Consider the following 17,458-nt stretch of genomic DNA (forward strand, 5'->3'; position numbering starts at 1 on the left):
GCTTGTTCTTTGAACGTGCCTGATCTATCTCAACCTTGCTTCCCATTCATGGGGCCACGCCCACCTTTTCCTGAATATCCGAATATCCTTATTCTTAATCTTTATCTTAGTGTGGTTGCACCTATTCCTAAAAAGGAAGTATTTATTTTATTAAATAAAAATATTTTTGGACTTGAAGAGGGTTGGCCAAACAGGTTATATAAGGGGGAGCGAGGGGAAGAGGGGAAAGAAAACAGAAGCTTTCGATTTTCAATTGAAAAAATATTAAAACCAAAAAGAATATTTTAACAGTTCCTCCCCGTGTAGAAGTTCCTTAAGAAGTGTGTCGAGTGATTCGAACCTGAAAAGCTCCGAAACTCTCCTCAAAAGCATGTAAAACGATCCAATTCCTCATTTAGTGCAAGAAACAACTTTTTGCATCTCCTAATAACATGGAAGCAATGGAAATTGATCCTGAAACTAATTCAAAAGGTGATTCTTGTTTTAACAGTAATCTTTTGCTCAATTTGTTCATTTTTTCAAAGTTTTGATTAATTGATTGAAAATAGGGAAGGATGAAGCGAAACCCATAATGGTAATCTTGATGGGTGCTCCAGGAAGTGGTAAGTCTACATTTTGTGACCTTGTAATGAGAGTCTCTACCCGCCATTGGGTTCGTATTTGCCAGGTTAGTTCTTATCTGTTAGTACTAACTAGTTTTCTTTCTTTGTATGTATGTTGCAAAAATGTGTCTATATGATGGAATGGCTGAATAGGGTCCTTTGACTATGATGTTTTACTGTCCCAAAAAGATAGTAGTAACAATTTTACTGTTGGGGTATCGAACAATTTTTCCTTTGACTATGATGTTTTATAAATATTTTAAATGTATCTGGATATAAAAAATTGTGAGCTGAACTCCCAAATGTGTAAATTTTGTTTCAATAATCTAAGAAATTATGCCTGAATTCACCAGGGAAATTTAATGAGTTGATCCTCCGCCATTCTTTTTGGGCCGAAGAGGATATATTTGCTGGTTGTTGTACAACGTGCATGCATGTTTTGATTTTCGGGAATCTACAGCTTGTTCTGTAAGAATACTGGAGTAGAAAGTTTCAAGGTGAACTAAAAGGTTGCTCTTTATATGGGTACTGGGGTAGTGACATGGTTCATTATTCAATAGATTTTGTAGGTGCTAACTTTATGGGAAATTGGCATTTGATTCAATTTCACCTGCCTTAGAGTAAGCGAGGGTACTGCCAGTTCCCCTTTACACTCCTCTTCCAAAGCCCCTCATCGCTTGTACTGGAAAAGAAAATGAAGAGTTGTTTTCTAGTTTTTCACTCTGGCCGGAGTAGCTTAGTGTTGCATTTCATGTATGCATACGACAAGTTTAGGTTTTTTGCTGGTTATTAGGATATGAAGCATGCTTATGTTTATGTTTATTCTCTACCGAACTTATCAGCACCTCGCAGATTATTAGATGTAATACTATATCAAAACATGTTATTAGAAAGATAAGTTCTCACTTTGGAAGATTGAGAAGTTCTATTTGCTATTGTAGGATACCATTGGGAATGGTAAGGCTGGGACAAAGAACCAATGCTTGGCAGGTGCAGCTAGTGCGCTAAAGGAAGGCAAAAGTGTATTTATAGATAGATGCAACTTGGATAGAGAACAGCGGGCCGATTTTGTAAAGCTTGTTGGTCCAGAAGTTGAGAAGCATGCTGTGGTACTTGATCTTCCAGCTAAGGTTTGTATTTCTCGGTCGGTTAAGAGGACGGGGCATGAAGGAAACTTGCAAGGTGGGAAGGCTGCTGCAGTTGTGAATAGGATGCTACAAAAGAAAGAGTTGCCTAAGCTGAATGAAGGATATGCTCGAATTACGGTTTGCCAAGATGAAAACAATGTTCAAGCTGCAATCAATACGTACACTGCACTTGGTCCATCAGATAAACTTCCACCAGGCTTTTTTGGGCAGAAGAACTCAGATGCCAAAGTCCAACTTGGTATAATGAAGTTCCTCAAGAAAAAGGATCCTCCTGGATATTCTGATACTGTGACGAATGTCTCTCCAGAGAATATTCAATCTCATGCCACCAAGAAAACGGACTCCAACCAAGTAGTAGAGAGCCGTGAAGAACCTAAAATGACAGCTGCTGGCAGTAACATTTCTTTAGAAAATACCCCCACACTTGCATTTCCATCTATTTCTACAGCAGATTTCCATTTCAATCTTGATAAAGCATCGGATATAATAGTTGAAAAGGTTGAAGAATATGTAAATAAGCTTGGAAATGCTAGGCTTGTCTTGGTGGATTTGTCTCAGAATTCAAAAATACTGTCCCTTGTCAAGGCTAAAGCTGCAGAGAAGAACATCGACTCCAAAAAGTTTTTTACATTTGCGGGGAATATAACTAAATTATACTCGGAAGGAGGTTTGCACTGCACCGCAATCGCTAATGCCACTAATTGGTAAATCTCTGCGCCATTATACTGTACTAGTGAAAACGAGAAAATTGATTTAACTCTGCGAGAGCCTTACCAGAAACTTCCCTTTTTCTTTCTGTTTGCATGTTCTGTGGTGGAAGCTCTGTTTAATGAAAAATGAAGTTGGTGAGGGAAAGCAAGTGGTAATACATTAATTTCATTTGAACACCACCTTTTATGGCAGCTCCAAAATTTACCTGTAAGTCAGATGTAAATGAAAGTATTCCAACATTTTCAATGAGATGAACTATTTTTTCAAGAAAAAAAAAAGGTAGTTTAATGGCATGTTAAACAAATGAGAGTAGATTTCTGCTAGAAAATCTCTCAATGAGATGAACTATTTTTTCAAGAAAAATTAATAAGTATGGCATGTTAAACAAATGGAACTATGTGTTGTCTTGTGCCTAAACTAACCTTCTTTTGCCAGAGCTGCAATGTGGAGGGAGAGATTTTCTAGCAGAAATCTACTTTCATGAATCAATGTGGTACACATGAGTGGTTTTGATGTCGACGTGTGCATGTAGAGCCATTAAATAGCAGGGTGCTAAACAATCTTGCAGATATTTCCATTTTTAGTGATGTCCAGCAGGTCCTCGATACCAATTTAGTTGTATGCTCACCCACTCGTAATATAATACTCCGTCGACACATATTCTATCTGTTTTTACTGAAGCGTGATATTATCTTGCCAAGATATTATGTGTTGTTGCTTGATTTGCTTGTCATCTAAAAGCCAACTTTTCTCAGGCGACTAAAACCAGGAGGTGGAGGTGTAAATGCTGCTATATTTAGTGCAGCTGGTCCTGCCCTTGAAACTGCAACCAAAGCTAGAATTGGATCCCTTAGTCCTGGAAAAGCTATTGTTGTCCCTCTTCCTTCATCTTCTCCCTTGTTTAGTAGGGAAGGGGTTACTCATGTCATACATGTCCTTGGACCAAATATGAATCCCCAGAGACCAAACCATCTCAACAATGACTATGTCAAGGGCTGTCAAATACTCCGGGAAGCTTACTCATCTCTTTTTGATGGTTTTGCTTCTATAGCTAGGACTCAAGGAGAACCGTCTAAGGATAATTTTGAAAAAGAACTGAAAAGAGAAGCTCAGCCAGAGCAAGGTTCTACAAATGGTGATCAGAAAGCCAAGCGGGAAGCTGTCTGTGAAGCTGACATGAACAAGAAGTACAAAAGCTTTGTGAAAGAACCTGGACCCAATGTTGGAAGTTCTGGAGATGGAAATAGTGGTGAACAGACAAGAAAGGCATGGGGCTCATGGGCTCAAGCTCTTTATGACACTGCAATGCATCCTGAGAGGCATAAGAATATAATAGAGAAGTCAGATGATGTTGTTGTACTGAATGATCTTTATCCAAAGGTAATCTTTCTCTCTCCCTGCCCCTCCCCCTCCCCCCGTTTGGCAGTTCTCCCTTGTGAATTTGACAAATATATGTATTCTCTTGCAGGCTCAGAAACACTTCTTAGTGTTGGCACGCGTTGAAGGTCTTGATCGTCTTGCAGACGTTCAGAAGGAGCACCTCACATTATTAAAGACAATGCACAGTGTTGGCTTGAAGTGGGCTGAGATGTTTTTATCTGAAAATAATTCATTGATATTCCGCCTTGGATATCATTCGGTACGTTGAACCATCTCCAATTCTTGTGCTTGCAAGAATCATAAGAGATAAGAAAAGCAGTACATAGGAGTACCATTTTTAATGTTTACGCTCTACTTTTTTTTCTTTGGGGGTGAGGGGGGTTGGGGTGGGGGGTGTTAGGGAGTGTTGGCAGGTTGGATATTTATATACTGCTTGATTACCATTTCGTATTTCCTTTATTCTATCCAGAGACAAACTATTTGCAATGCAGGTAAAACTAATGATTTACAACTTATCTTGTTTGAAATACTATAATGCCGTGGAAGCTTAGATCAGCAAAAGAAAATACGAGCCATGTTTTGTGTGCTTTACTTGCCACTAATTTTACCTTCAAGCCTGGGAAATATTGTAGGTGAAAATTTGTTCTCTCAAGGGAGTACTGCAACTTTACATAACATTTTCTCTATTAAAAAGATGTTTACGAGAGTTTGTTAAGTTTTATTACTGTGGATTAGAAGTTCACCAGTCACCAGTGCACTAAGAATCTGGTAGTTTAAATGGAATGAGGTGGTTTTGATGCATCTGGTAGTTTAAATGGAATCAGTGGTGATCATATAACAGGGGCCAAGGCGACATGTCTGAAATGGCAGAATTGTATAAACAACACTAGTTTCTATTTATATTGGTTGGTGTGGTACACACGCCGAGAGTGTGTGTTGGGGAACAGTTTATTGGGTTTGGATTTTTCAGTGGGGATTCCTCCACCTTGTTCTTTATCCAAGCCATGTCATCAATCCCCTCCTAGGCGGATTCCAAAACTTAAATTTGATGGGTTCAACCTTAATGTTCTTTCCATTGAGCTCATTGTATTTTTGAAAGTATGCCTTCAATTATTTGTTGAAATTTTAGTACATTTTCACGTATATATTTATATATTTATGCTTGCCATTGAAAATATTAGGGTTCAGCTGAACCCAGTAATTGTAATTAGGGTTCAGTTCAACCCCAACCATTTGTTTCTCTTCTTGGATCCCTTCCTCAGATAGAGTCAAAATGCTCAACTCTTTTTTCTTCTACATCTCCTATTATATATTTTGGTTAACTTTTGTGTGTAGGCTCCTTCAATGCGTCAACTGCATCTTCATGTGATAAGCCAAGACTTCGATTCAAAACATCTGAAGAATAAGAAGCACTGGAATTCATTCAACTCGCCCTTCTTCCGGGATTCAGTTGATGTAATAGATGAAGTTAGCCAAAATGGGAAGGCCACTTTGAAGGATGAGAATTTCCTTTCCATGGAGCTAAGGTGCCATCGATGTCGAAGTGCACATCCAAACATTCCTCGCCTTAAGGCACATATTAGTTCTTGTCAAGCTTCCTTTCCTGCATTTCTGCTGCAAAATGGTCGTCTAGTTTTGTTAGAAGGTAAAGATGCAGATCATTGAGTTTAGACACTAAGATTGAGCTGTGTTGTATTGAGACAGCATATGTATATACAATTTGGGGGAAAAGTTTAGGCTGTTAGGAGGATTATATGAACAATTTCAGTTGGTCTTTGTTCCTGGTGACTTGAAAATGTCCTTTAACAGCAATATTCACTTTGGATTAGAGATGGTTTAATATACGATTGATTTTGCTGTTTTCTTTATTATTTTTTTTTTTTATAAATCAGCATTGGTGACTGTTATGAACAAAGCCCAACCCAGTGTCACACAAGGAGCTATTGGGCTGAAAAGAGTTATTGGACCGAGAACAAGCAATGGGGCCGGGTTAATTTAGGATCTAGGATGAATAGTGGGTGTAAGAGCGGTTCTATTAAAAGGGTTAGTGGTTTGTGATTTTTGGTTTATGCCTATTGCTGAAGAAGAAAATGTCTGTTCCTCTCATCTCCTTGCTCTGAGTCTAAGCTTCTCATCTCCCCTTCTTTACCTCTAATCCTTATATTTCTCATTGTAATTCAGTAGTTAGTGTTGAATTATTATTCGAATCTGTAATTGAGTTCTAGTTCATGTTAACATAGCAAGGGGTTTGGCTATTTGTTACATTGGTGCTTTCATCCATCGGACTCCAATGGCAGCGATGGTACTAGATCGATTTAATGGCATCGACAACCCAGAGATGGATTTTTCGAGCTGAGTGTTACTTCACCTACCTTGGCTTCTCCTAGAAGGACTGACTACCTCTTCCTTCCTTCTACCTTGATGGTGAAGCTCTTACTTGGTTCAATTGGTTGTTCCGGAACAAGCAATTTTTCGATTGGGGGCATTTCAAAGAGAAATTTGCACATCATTTTCGACAGCAGAACGAAACATATCCGGTGAGGCGTCTCGTTGATTCCTCACAGGTTAGCTTTAACTACATTAACCATGTCCCTATAGTATCTCCCTTTCCTGCTCCAAGCCTTCTTCCGAAGTCATCAGCATTTGAATCGGCCTATGAAAATGGGAACTCGAAGGCGGACCATATGTTCGATAAATTTCCAGTGCAGTATGAAACTGTAGCTTCCTTGACATTGATTACTGGCAATATTACTGAGACTGAAAATCCTGAGGATATAGAAGCACCTCAAATTGGGAATGCACAATCAGTAGAGGTAGTGGAATTCGTACATGAACCTTCTGCCACTATTGATGATCCGGTGTTCGACGAAATTCACACGCCACAGTGAGCTCAAGCATTCATGTTCTTAATGTGATTGTCCATGAGGGAGACAACTCTGTTACTACAGCATCCAAGGTGTATGGCGATAGCTTATGCCCAAATACCAGCTTCCAAACTAAGGTACATAGTGAGGTGTTTGATGATACGATCGGATCTAATACTGGGGAGGAAGTAAATTCACGAGGTACTACTGTTGCTCAGTTATTTGACAAATCTCGTCAATGGGATACATCAGATCTTCTGGTTTTTACTAGTCGAGGAATTGTGTTGTCGAATGCGAGTGTGAGATTTGCTGTAATAGAATTTCCATTTGACGGCACACTATTGTTTGGCACAATTCCATGTTTGCGTAATTCTCTTGAAGATACTGGTGGGGTTAATCAAAATGAGGTGTCACTTTACCTTGACTTTGGCTCACACAGCTGTAATTGGGTTGATACTGGGAAGGAACGCGATCTTCCAGGATTCTTGTTGTCTAAATCTAGAGAGTGTGCTCGGGAGCAGAAAATATGGAGAAGGCTCCAAGTATTAGCCGAAAGTTAGTCCAAGCAGTCACCACATATTCGGGTCAATAAAGCTACTAGACTCTTGTTTCCTCTGTTTGGTCTAGTTCATAAATCAAGGTCTGCTTTGACGTATATTATCTTTGATCCTGATCCTTATCTTGATTATGCCAGATTGCACACCTTAGCCGTCTTCATAATAGCACACAACTATAGTGACTGCATTTGCTCTAGATGCTTGAACTACGTGACTTCACTTCATTTTGTTATAGGGACTTTTGTGACTGTTTCTTGTGCATCTATATCTGTTTAAAGCTCAAGAACTGCTTGCAAAGGATAACAATAGATTTCTTGGTCCCTATTATACATTATTTCATTTGGAACCTGATGGTAGCTTGGAGTTTGATTTGCCTATGATGCAGCTGAAAGAGCTTTTCAATGTAGACCACTTTATTGTGAGCCAGGAGCATCCACATGTTGCTTCCTTTTTGCAGATGCACGAGTTCGACAGAGCTTATGGCGGGACGTTTGTAAATGATTGTGTAGATGAATACTTGAGTGACTATAACGAGACATTTGGAGGGAAGTGCGCTACTTATATTGTTCTTGCCTCAAGCCATAAAGACAAGATCCATAAGAGTAAGAGACAACACAAGGTACTTGAATTCGTCCGCACCATACAATCTGTATGTGTTATTCTCGGTATGGACTTCTTTGGTACTGTCATTGCAATTCGCTCAAGCTTGACTGACCCAACTGCTATTCAATCACAGAGTCTATTCACTATCACATTGTCAAGTTTGGGATTTCCATTTATTCTGACTAAGAGCTTTCAAGAAGAATTTCCACATGAGGAGATGTACTGGTGGACTGTGGTTAATCAACCAAATTTTTACAAGCTATGGGGTTACATGGAACAAGTTGAGTCTGACTTAAAATCTGCCCATTTTAAGAGACGTAAGGATACAGTGAAAATGCCTAAGCATGACAATGTACCATGGAGGGAAAAATCAGATCTAGTGGATGGCAAGTATGATGATTCCACTATGTATAAATATTTGAAGGGGGTTAATATAATGAGGGAGATGTACTCCAACTTGACTTCACTCAATCTTTTAGTTGCACTGTGTTACGCTGGAGTGTAAATTGAGTATGGTGCATATTATGAAGCTGTTGTGGAGCTTAATCATGTCAACGATATTATTATCGTAATCTCCATTATGTTTTTTATTCCAGTATTGCTGTGGCCTATGGAGCTTTCACAAGAACAACAACATTTTTATTATCACAGCCATGTCCAATGCGAAGTACATTTGGCCAACACAATAAACAATTTCCATTTAACTGAGACCATGATTTTGTGGAGGTTCGCTACGGGAATATTTGCAGGGGAACTTTCATTTAGCTTACTGTTCATAGCTTCAAAAATATGGTACGCAAGGTTTATAGGTGTACTAGTCCACATAATTTTCTCAAGTTACACATCATGCCTTGGTATTGATCTAATTGGTTGGGAGCTTGTGAATATCATTGTTCTTGACTCGAACCTTGAGGACAAGGTTCTTATTCAGGACGAGGACGGGAGTATTGTTATGAATAAAGCCCAACCCAATGTCACACAAGGAGCTATTGGGCTGAAAAGAGTTATTGGGCCGAGAACAAGCAATAAGGCCGGGTTAATTTGGGATCCAGGATGAATAGTGGGTATAAGAGCGGTTCTATTAAAAGGGTTAGTGGTCTGTGATTTTTGGTTTATGCCAATTGTTGAAGAAGAAAATGTCTGTTCCTCTCATCTCCTTGCTCTGAGTCTAAGCTTCTAATTTCCCCTTCTTTATCTCTAATCCTATATTTCTCATGTTGGACTTTAAAGGCATTGGGCTTCAAAGACTTTAAGCATTGGGCATTAAAGTATAAGAGTGTGAATTGGAAATGATGGAAAATAAAATGGAGGAAAATAAAAATTTGAATGAAGTGAGCTTTTGACTTGCACTTTGTCCCTCATTGGTGAGGGACAACTACATTTGTGTGCTTATATATAGAATCACTTCTTAAAGCTCTTAAAAGGGGTTGAAGAGAATGAACCCTCGCGCCGTCGCTCGCTCGCTCGGCTTTGGCTTCGACTTCGGCTTCGGCTTCGGATTTGTCAAACGATCGATAAGATTATTTTTTGGACAAAATTTATTTAATAATTAATTAAGGGCCACTCTCGATAGGCCGCGTAAACTTCTCAGAACAAACATCACACCTCTTCCAATAATTGTCTTTCTGAAAATACTGCATTCTAATTCGCAGTCTCTCTCTCTCAAATTCGTAAGTGTGATTTTGCTCCGTTCTTTAAGTTCATTGGTATTTATTCCGTTTTATCCTGGGAGGATTTAATCCATTACCTTGGCAACGTGTGAGGGGGTTAAAATTCCTTAAGGACGCACAAGCAAATTGTGGACTCGGAATATTTCTTAATCTTTACTATTTTTCCAGTTTCTTTTATTCTTCTAACAGTTTTATGATTTTATGTTTTGACACAGTAGCAACGACATCTCATTGTAATTCAGTAGTTAGTGTTGAATTATTATCCGATTCTGTAATTGAGTTCTAGTTCATATTAATATAGTAGGGGGTTTGACTATTTGTTACAGTGACTTAAAAATGGAAAACTTTCCCATCATGTCATTAACCGAAATAGGATCCAAGATCTCAAATAAAAAAGTCGTGTCAAATTGACTGAAACTCGAGAATTTATTCACAAGCGTCATGATGGAACCAAAAATTATGGTACCAAATACAAAGTCATTAAAGTTTATGATCCATGTGAAATTGGTCAGCTGGGAGTGACTTCCACCACTCCACGTGAATCGATTGAAAAAAAAAACATATTTTCCTGGACTAGTGGAAACAACCACCGCAAATGCTATTTTTTTGGGTCAATAATAAAAGAACGCTAAGTTAATCAAACTCTGTCGTTTCCGCTTAATGTTTAAGCGGAGAAAAGTAGAGAAACGGACCGATTATTTACTGAGTTTTGTACCCAATAGCCTTTAAAGATTTCTCAATTATCAAAAATAAGTTTTTGTTATCCATGAGTATCGAAAAACTAGTAAAAATTGCGTGGGATAGTCACTTTTTAAAATTGTATTTACTTTTTATCCAGCATTTTTAATGCAGAGCAAAAATAGCCACTAATCTATTAAAATTAATATGAAAAGACGGTGTTACTCTTTCTTCTATCTCTTTTCTGTCCATGTTATATTCCTTGCCAGTCTCTCCATCTCCCTTTTCTCCTGAATTCAGTAACGGCCACACATGGCCTCCACCTCCTACATCACGTTCAAATCCCTTCAACAAACTCAACCCAAACTGTATTACTTCACTCACTGCAGTAAGCTTTCTTTAAAGTTTCACTCTTTCATACTCTCCTTTCTGCACCAACAAAATACACACTTGGAATTTTGCCCTCCATTCAAGTTAAAGCACAGGTCAGTCGGAAACAATATTGTCCTTTGAACCAGAGCAGGAAATATAAGTCAGTAGAATTAATAATGAAAATAGCTCTGTAGAAATATTATGCAGTAGAACTTATACTGAATTCACAGGTAGTCCAGACCTTAGAGTTCCATGTTCAAAAAATAAGGACATGCAGTCCTGAACTTAGAGTTACAACTTCAAAAGTAAAGGACATGTAGTCCTGAACTTAGAGTTACAAGCTCAAAAATTAAGGACTTGTAGTCCTTAACTTAGACTTACAAGCTCATAAATTAAGGACAGCTAGTCCTGAACTTACAGCAACAAACTCATAAGTTAAGGACACTTGGTCCTGAACTTAGAGTTGGAACTTCAAAAATTAAGGACACTTGGTCCTTAACTTAGAGTTAGAAGCACAGAAATTAAGGACAGGTAGTCCTTAACATAGAGTTACAAACACAAAAATTAAGAACAATTAGTCCTGAACTTCGAGTTCCAAGTTCAAAAGTTAAGGACATGTAGTCCCGAACTTAGAGTTACAAGTTCAAAAGTTAAGGATAGGTAGTTCTAAACTTATATTTACAAGCTCATAAATTAAGGACAGCTAGTTCTGAAGACTAAAGACTAAAGACATATTAAACAATGGCTTAAAAGTAAATACATATCTTATTACTAGCTAACTATAGAGTTCCAAAGGAAAAGCCATTATATAAACAAGCTAACGAAAGAAAAGGACAATATTACAAACGGAAAAGGGCTAGATGTGTCCTTCTACTATCAGAAATTAGTTATAAGTAGCCTCCGTTATACTATTCGGAGGTTTTTGTCCCCGCCGTTATGCATTTAAATATATCTACCCCTCCATCTAAGGGACCCATTCTCATAGACACGTGGCAGCATTTTAAATACCTAAACTATGTTTCCTCTTAGATCCAAATCCACCCGGTCCAGACCCGAATCCGAATAACACCCCAAAAACCCCTCTCCTCTCCTTCCCCTCCTCCTTTCTCTCCGAGTATTCTTCGTCCCCCCTATTCCCCTCCTCTCTGTTCCTTTTTTCCTTTTCTTTCTTCCTTTCTTCTTACATTCTCACCTTATTTTAATTTATGCCAACTTCTAAAGCACCAATGGACCTAATAGCTGGAAAACCCACTCAATCATACATATAATTATTCCAAAATTTTACATGCATCAGTGGAGATGAGTCTTGGAGTTTAAAATTCCAATGGCTTAGGCCATTTTTATTTGATATATCCAAAGATTTGCTCAGAAGTTCATTGAATGCTAAAGTCGGTGAGAATTGAAGAGCAAATAGAGGAGCCTTAGTCTTGGTTTTATTTTTCTTCTTCACCAGCAATGCTCCAATTTTTTTACCTACTTATACTTCTTTGTGATTTGGTAATTTCTTTGCATGTTTAGGAGTAGTAATTTTGAAATGGGGTTTGTTGAGTTTTTGATTGAATTTTTGTTGGGATTGTGAGTTGATTGTCGCCTCTGTTTTTTTGGTGAATGGCGTTTTCCCGCCGATAGTTCGATAGCTCTTTGTCAGCGGTGATGATGGAGCTCAGTCGGTTTTGGAGTCTTCAAAAGCATCTCATTATTTTTCTAAATAATGAATTTTTTGTAGGGCCATAATATATTTCTGGATCCGGATAGATGTGTTGTATTTTAATGTTCTGGGTTGCTAATGACCCGAATAAACAGTTGGCTGCCACATGTCGTTTTAAAAGTGTGTCCGAGTTGACCGTTAGATGGAGGGGTAGATATATTTAAATGACTAACGGCAGGGACAAAAACCTTCGAATAGTATAACGCAGGCTACTTATAACTAATTTCTAATAGTAGAGGGACACATTTAGCCCTTTTCTGTATTACAAATGTACCATAACAGGCAATACATAGTGGAATACCCCCGGGGAAACTAGGAACTCGGAAATTAAACATGGCAACATTGGTGGCAACATTTTTGTGGCAAACCAGGTAAATACATATTTTGAACAACTAGAGATTTTACAGTGGGTTTGGTGGACGACTATTAGCTGCTGAGACCCTTGAACCCCATTCAAGCAGTTCTTTGCTAGTGTCATCTTTATGGACAATCACTTCAATGAAGCATAGGCAGTCTTTCTTGGCTCCATTTGCTGCTTCAATTGCTTCCACCAGCCCCTCTTCACAACGAACCTACGTAGAACAGTGACATGCAATAGTTTCCATAAGATGAAACCTTTTAATTCAACATCTGAGTAAAATCAAAAGTTATGATTGAAATTTTGATGTTTAACTCACCTTGGTTGTCCAACATTTTCCTTCTCCATTATGGATTGCATCGACTAATCCGGTGTAATTCCAATTCTTGATCACATTGTAAGGTCCATCATGGATCTCAACTTCAATTGTATAGCCACCATTGTTTATCAAGAAGATAATGGTCCTTTGTCTGCACCTCAGCATCGTTGAGATATCCTGAGCGGTCACCTGCATGTATTTTGCCATAAAGTTGGATTAGACACACGGGGGAACACCAACAATTCATTCTCCTTCATTCAATTCAAACAGAGTCTGTTTACCTGAAAGCTACCATCACCGATGCAAGCAATCACCCGCTTTTCAGGTGTAGCTTGTGCGTAACCAAGAGTTGCACCGACAGACCAACCGATGGATCCATACTGCATTTGGAACTCATACCTGAAAGACAGCGAAGAACAGCAGAAGTCATTATTACGATCATGGAACGCAATACCAAACACAGTGAATTTATAGATTTCTATTGATTTGATGCTCACCCACATCCTTGTGGCAANATAGGTACCAGCAAACAAGTATGCATCAGCAGACTCCACCATTTCAGCACAGAATGCCGTGCTCACAGCACCCCAGTAAGTCCCAATGAAATGTGAATGATGTTCGGGAACCAACCCTTTAGCGGATGGCATCACTGCGACAGCATAACCACAGGCATCAGACAACTCAACAAAAGCATCGCATGCCTTTGCAACCCGCATTTTTGGCCCACCGACAAGCACTGGCTTTACTGCTTTGTTCAAGAACTCAGCTGCTGCCTCCACTGCTACTTCTAAGCCCATCATATTACTTAGTCTACACCCAGGAAAAGACACCAAAATAAGCAACTCAAACTAATAAACAGAGGCAGATCCTGGAGAGTGGATATACATGCATCAACTATTTCATTTAGTTGTTGTCAGTCAATCACAAGCCGCTCTGCTCTATCATTGTCTCACTTTTGGTTGTCTAATCACACTCGATATTATGTATCTACTTGCTCGGTAGTTTTGTACTTGGTTATTTCGGATATTTTCTTGGAAAAGTAAGACCTGGACCTTACATATTAATTTAAATTTTTTAAATGGAATAAAAGTAAGTATATATGATACGAGACGCATCCACCGCCTTTAAATCTTGGATCCATGAACGACTAGCTAAAGAGCATCGAAAACACACTACATATTTCAATACAATTCAACAGAATGAACAGATTGTTATCCATTTAAATGACTTCAATAAGAATAAACAGAGATCTACAATCATAAAAAATTAAGTCTTTTAAGTATAAACAAAGGCTCAAGAATATAATACCTGGGGGAGAGGGCAAATGGAACTGGTTCACGACTAAAAGTAGGGTGTGGAATCCCCGGCAGATTACAGCCTATGCTTATATACACCGGCTTACTCTCTTTCAAAGCTGTAGATATAGCAGTGTCGATCAGTTCATGTGCACCCTCCAAATTATTCACCACAGCCTGCAAAAACCCAAAACCCAACAAACTTACACTCTTTTTGTATCATTGTTCCACATCGTTTTATAATGTATTGTATTGTATGGTATCGTATTGTACCGTATCGTTTTATGAATACAATGTTTGAATAGATTGTATCGCTTGTGATTATTAAATAATATTTTGTTGTTTGGTTTGACTGTATCGTACTGTACTGTAACTGATAAGTTTACTAAAATACCCTCAATTGTTTAAATATTAAATTTATCAAAAATTATGCATAAAAATAATTTTAAAAAACAAAACATAAGAAGACAAAACATAAGAAAGCAAAACAAAGGAGCGAGACAGAAGAAGGCAAAACAAAGGAGCACAACTAATTAGATTTGAGTTACAAGCAAATTAGGAGAAAAAATAAAAACAGAAGGCAGCAAAACACCTTTAACATTGGTCTGGAAAAAAACAAAGTAGGTTATAAGTTGGAGATTTGGAGTTAAAATAAGAAAAAAAGATAAAGGGTAAAATAGAATTGTGAAGTAATAAGTTAGGGCATAATTGGAAAAAAAAATATGAAACAATCCCACTACATCAAATCGGTTGTTTTAAAAAATGGGACATTTCATTGTTCCGGAACAATGGATTTAACAATACAATACAACAAATTTTAATGAAACAATCAAAACAAACATTGTTTTGAGATAACAATACAATACGATACAACGAGGAACAACCATCCAAACAAGCTGTTATTACACAAAATACAATCTCTATTCTGCGATGGAAAATATTATTTTAGTCCACCAAGAGCGGAAAATGACTTCCCTTACTTTTGGGTTGATCATTTACCTTCATTATTTTTTACTAACTCTTAACCCGATATCACTGCTTTAACCAACACTTACACCTATTGCATGAAAATACTATCGGGTTTGCTATCATTATTATCATCATTAATACTAAATGTTTCTTAAACCGAACACTAGAAAGATATTCTTCCAGGAAAATATTTTTGAGAAAACAAGTCATTTTCTGGAAAATGACTTTCATCGATAAACATAAAACGGGATAAATAAGAACAGTAATACAGACCTGGTAGCAAGTGACAGTTTGAAAGCAACGGAGCTCCTGACTAAAATCCTGCAACCCAATAGTATGATGTAAAATCCTGTTGGTTCCATAATCATTCGAATTAGGTCCCCCAACAATACATATCAACGGCAAATTCTCACTATAAGCACCCGCTATAGCATTCAAAACACTTAATCCCCCTACAGTGAACGTAACAGCACACGCACCGACACCACGCGCTCTAGCATAACCGTCAGCGGCATAACCAGCATTAAGTTCATTACAACAACCTACGAGGGTAAGTTCAGGTTCAGATACGAGGTGGTCTAAAAGTGTTAAGTTGAAGTCGCCGGGAACGGAGAAAACGTCAGTGACGCCGATTTGGACTAAACGGCGTGCGACGTGACGGCCTAGAGTTGAGTATGGGGAATTGAACGGAACGGTTGGAGTTTGGATTGTAACGGCGTTTTGGGCTGGTACGTTGGCTACTTCGTTGTTTAAAGGTTTACACGTGTCGATTGCACCGACCTTGAAATCCATTGAAAGTGCTGATGAAGAATATATGAAGGTTTGCTGTTTTTGTTTTTTTGTTGCGAGTGAGAGCATGACAGAGAGAGAGAGAGAGAGAGAGTTGAGAAGATTTATATAGTGTTTGGATTAACAAGAAACAGGGGGCGGATTTGCGTTTTTAAATTTTAACTTTGTTGCTTTTCTTGTTTTAGCCTTTCTCTTTTTTCTTTTTCTTGTGAGGAGGGGAATGTAGAGTGGGAGCTAGGGACCGTAAACAAACTTATACTAATTTTTTTTTATATAGAATTAATTTTCTAAATAATATTTAAAAAATGTATTTATGTTATAAAATAAAATTAGTAAATAATTGTAAGTTCCAAAATACTATTCATGTTTAAAGGTTTACATCTACTCTAATGGTTCGTCCTCCGGTTTATTCTAGTACTTGTTTTTTTTGTACAAAAATATTATAGGAGTATAATAGTTTATACTTTGTGTATAATGGTTTACCAATAACGAAAAAAGTTTACCCGCATTTATTTATTTGATGAAAACTTGTATCATGTTCATGCCATAGGAATCACATAGGAATTCTATAAAAAAATAAGTCTTCTTTTCCCATGTATAAGGTGGGTATTAAATATATATAGATTGACGAATTAAATGAAAGTTGAGTCTAAATCTCTTGAGATATGCATTTTCCATAAGTTAAATATTTTTAACTATGCTGTGAAAATCATGGTCCTATATAGTATTCAATCATATTACATATATGCTTAGGCATATACTTCATGGACACTTTAATAATACTAATGTTCATATAATACTACTAACTTCTAACGAATATTTATAAATTATATATGCAGCAAAAATATAATTTAATTATTCTTTGTATGATTAAATATACTTGAATATTTTTGGTTCATTTATTTATATGGTGAATTTGTACTTGTGCAAGACCTTTTCAGAGCTTTTTGTACTAAATTATATCTAATTTCAGAATACTTGAAGCTCTACATTACGCAAGAAAAGAAAATGTACAAAAATATTATTTTCACTAAACTTGAACTTTTGTTTAATAAGGAAACTTGAGCTTGAATATCTGCAAACACATGGTTGCTGCCTAATTTAAACTAATATGTGTTAAATAATGTCATATAAAATAATGATTCATAGTTAACTGGTCAAACAAACTCACAGTGCAATTTCAAAATTCTAGCAAAAGTAATATGAGAGGAAATATAATTATGTTGCATAGTTCAAATAAAGAATGAATTATATAAGGCAAATCTTATTTGAATTTAAAGTCCTAAATTTTAGGACTTGTTACTTAGTTCAAATAAGAAAGATTTAATAGCTAGAGTTTTAGTTGATTTCAAAGCCCTAAATATTAGAAAAATAATTAAATTACAATCATGAAATATGCATTTAAAGGATAAAAAAGATATTTCGCTAAGTGTGC

General features: G+C 37.3%; 1 protein-coding gene and 1 pseudogene across 1 annotated transcript; one reads left to right on the plus strand and one right to left on the minus strand.

Annotated features, from left to right (window-relative positions):
- Window positions 1-216: 216 nt before the first annotated feature.
- LOC109219272 (transcription factor bHLH140) lies at window positions 217-5,709 on the plus strand. The gene is made up of 6 exons (XM_019383714.1): window positions 217-471; window positions 549-667; window positions 1,544-2,454; window positions 3,217-3,841; window positions 3,930-4,100; window positions 5,177-5,709. The coding sequence occupies exons 1-6, from the start codon at window positions 432-434 to the stop codon at window positions 5,504-5,506; spliced, it is 2,196 nt and encodes a 731-aa protein (XP_019239259.1). The 5' UTR covers window positions 217-431; the 3' UTR covers window positions 5,507-5,709.
- A 6,779-nt stretch (window positions 5,710-12,488) lies between these two features.
- On the minus strand, window positions 12,489-16,169 carry LOC109219273 (annotated as a pseudogene).
- Window positions 16,170-17,458: the final 1,289 nt, after the last annotated feature.

The sequence above is a fragment of the Nicotiana attenuata genome, unplaced genomic scaffold, assembly GCF_001879085.1.
Source record: "Nicotiana attenuata strain UT unplaced genomic scaffold, NIATTr2, whole genome shotgun sequence".
NCBI lineage: Eukaryota > Viridiplantae > Streptophyta > Magnoliopsida > Solanales > Solanaceae > Nicotiana > Nicotiana attenuata.

What these genes read in the sequence shown, in the direction of transcription:
- LOC109219272 (XM_019383714.1), top strand. Translation starts at nt 432, where the DNA reads ATGGAAGCAATGGAAATTGATCCTGAAACTAATTCAAAAG. An exon ending in ATTGGGTTCGTATTTGCCAG is followed by an intron (nt 668 to 1,543) that starts GTTAGTTCTTAT and finishes TTGCTATTGTAG; the next exon opens with GATACCATTGGGAATGGTAA. An exon ending in TCCGCCTTGGATATCATTCG is followed by an intron (nt 4,101 to 5,176) that starts GTACGTTGAACC and finishes TTTTGTGTGTAG; the next exon opens with GCTCCTTCAATGCGTCAACT.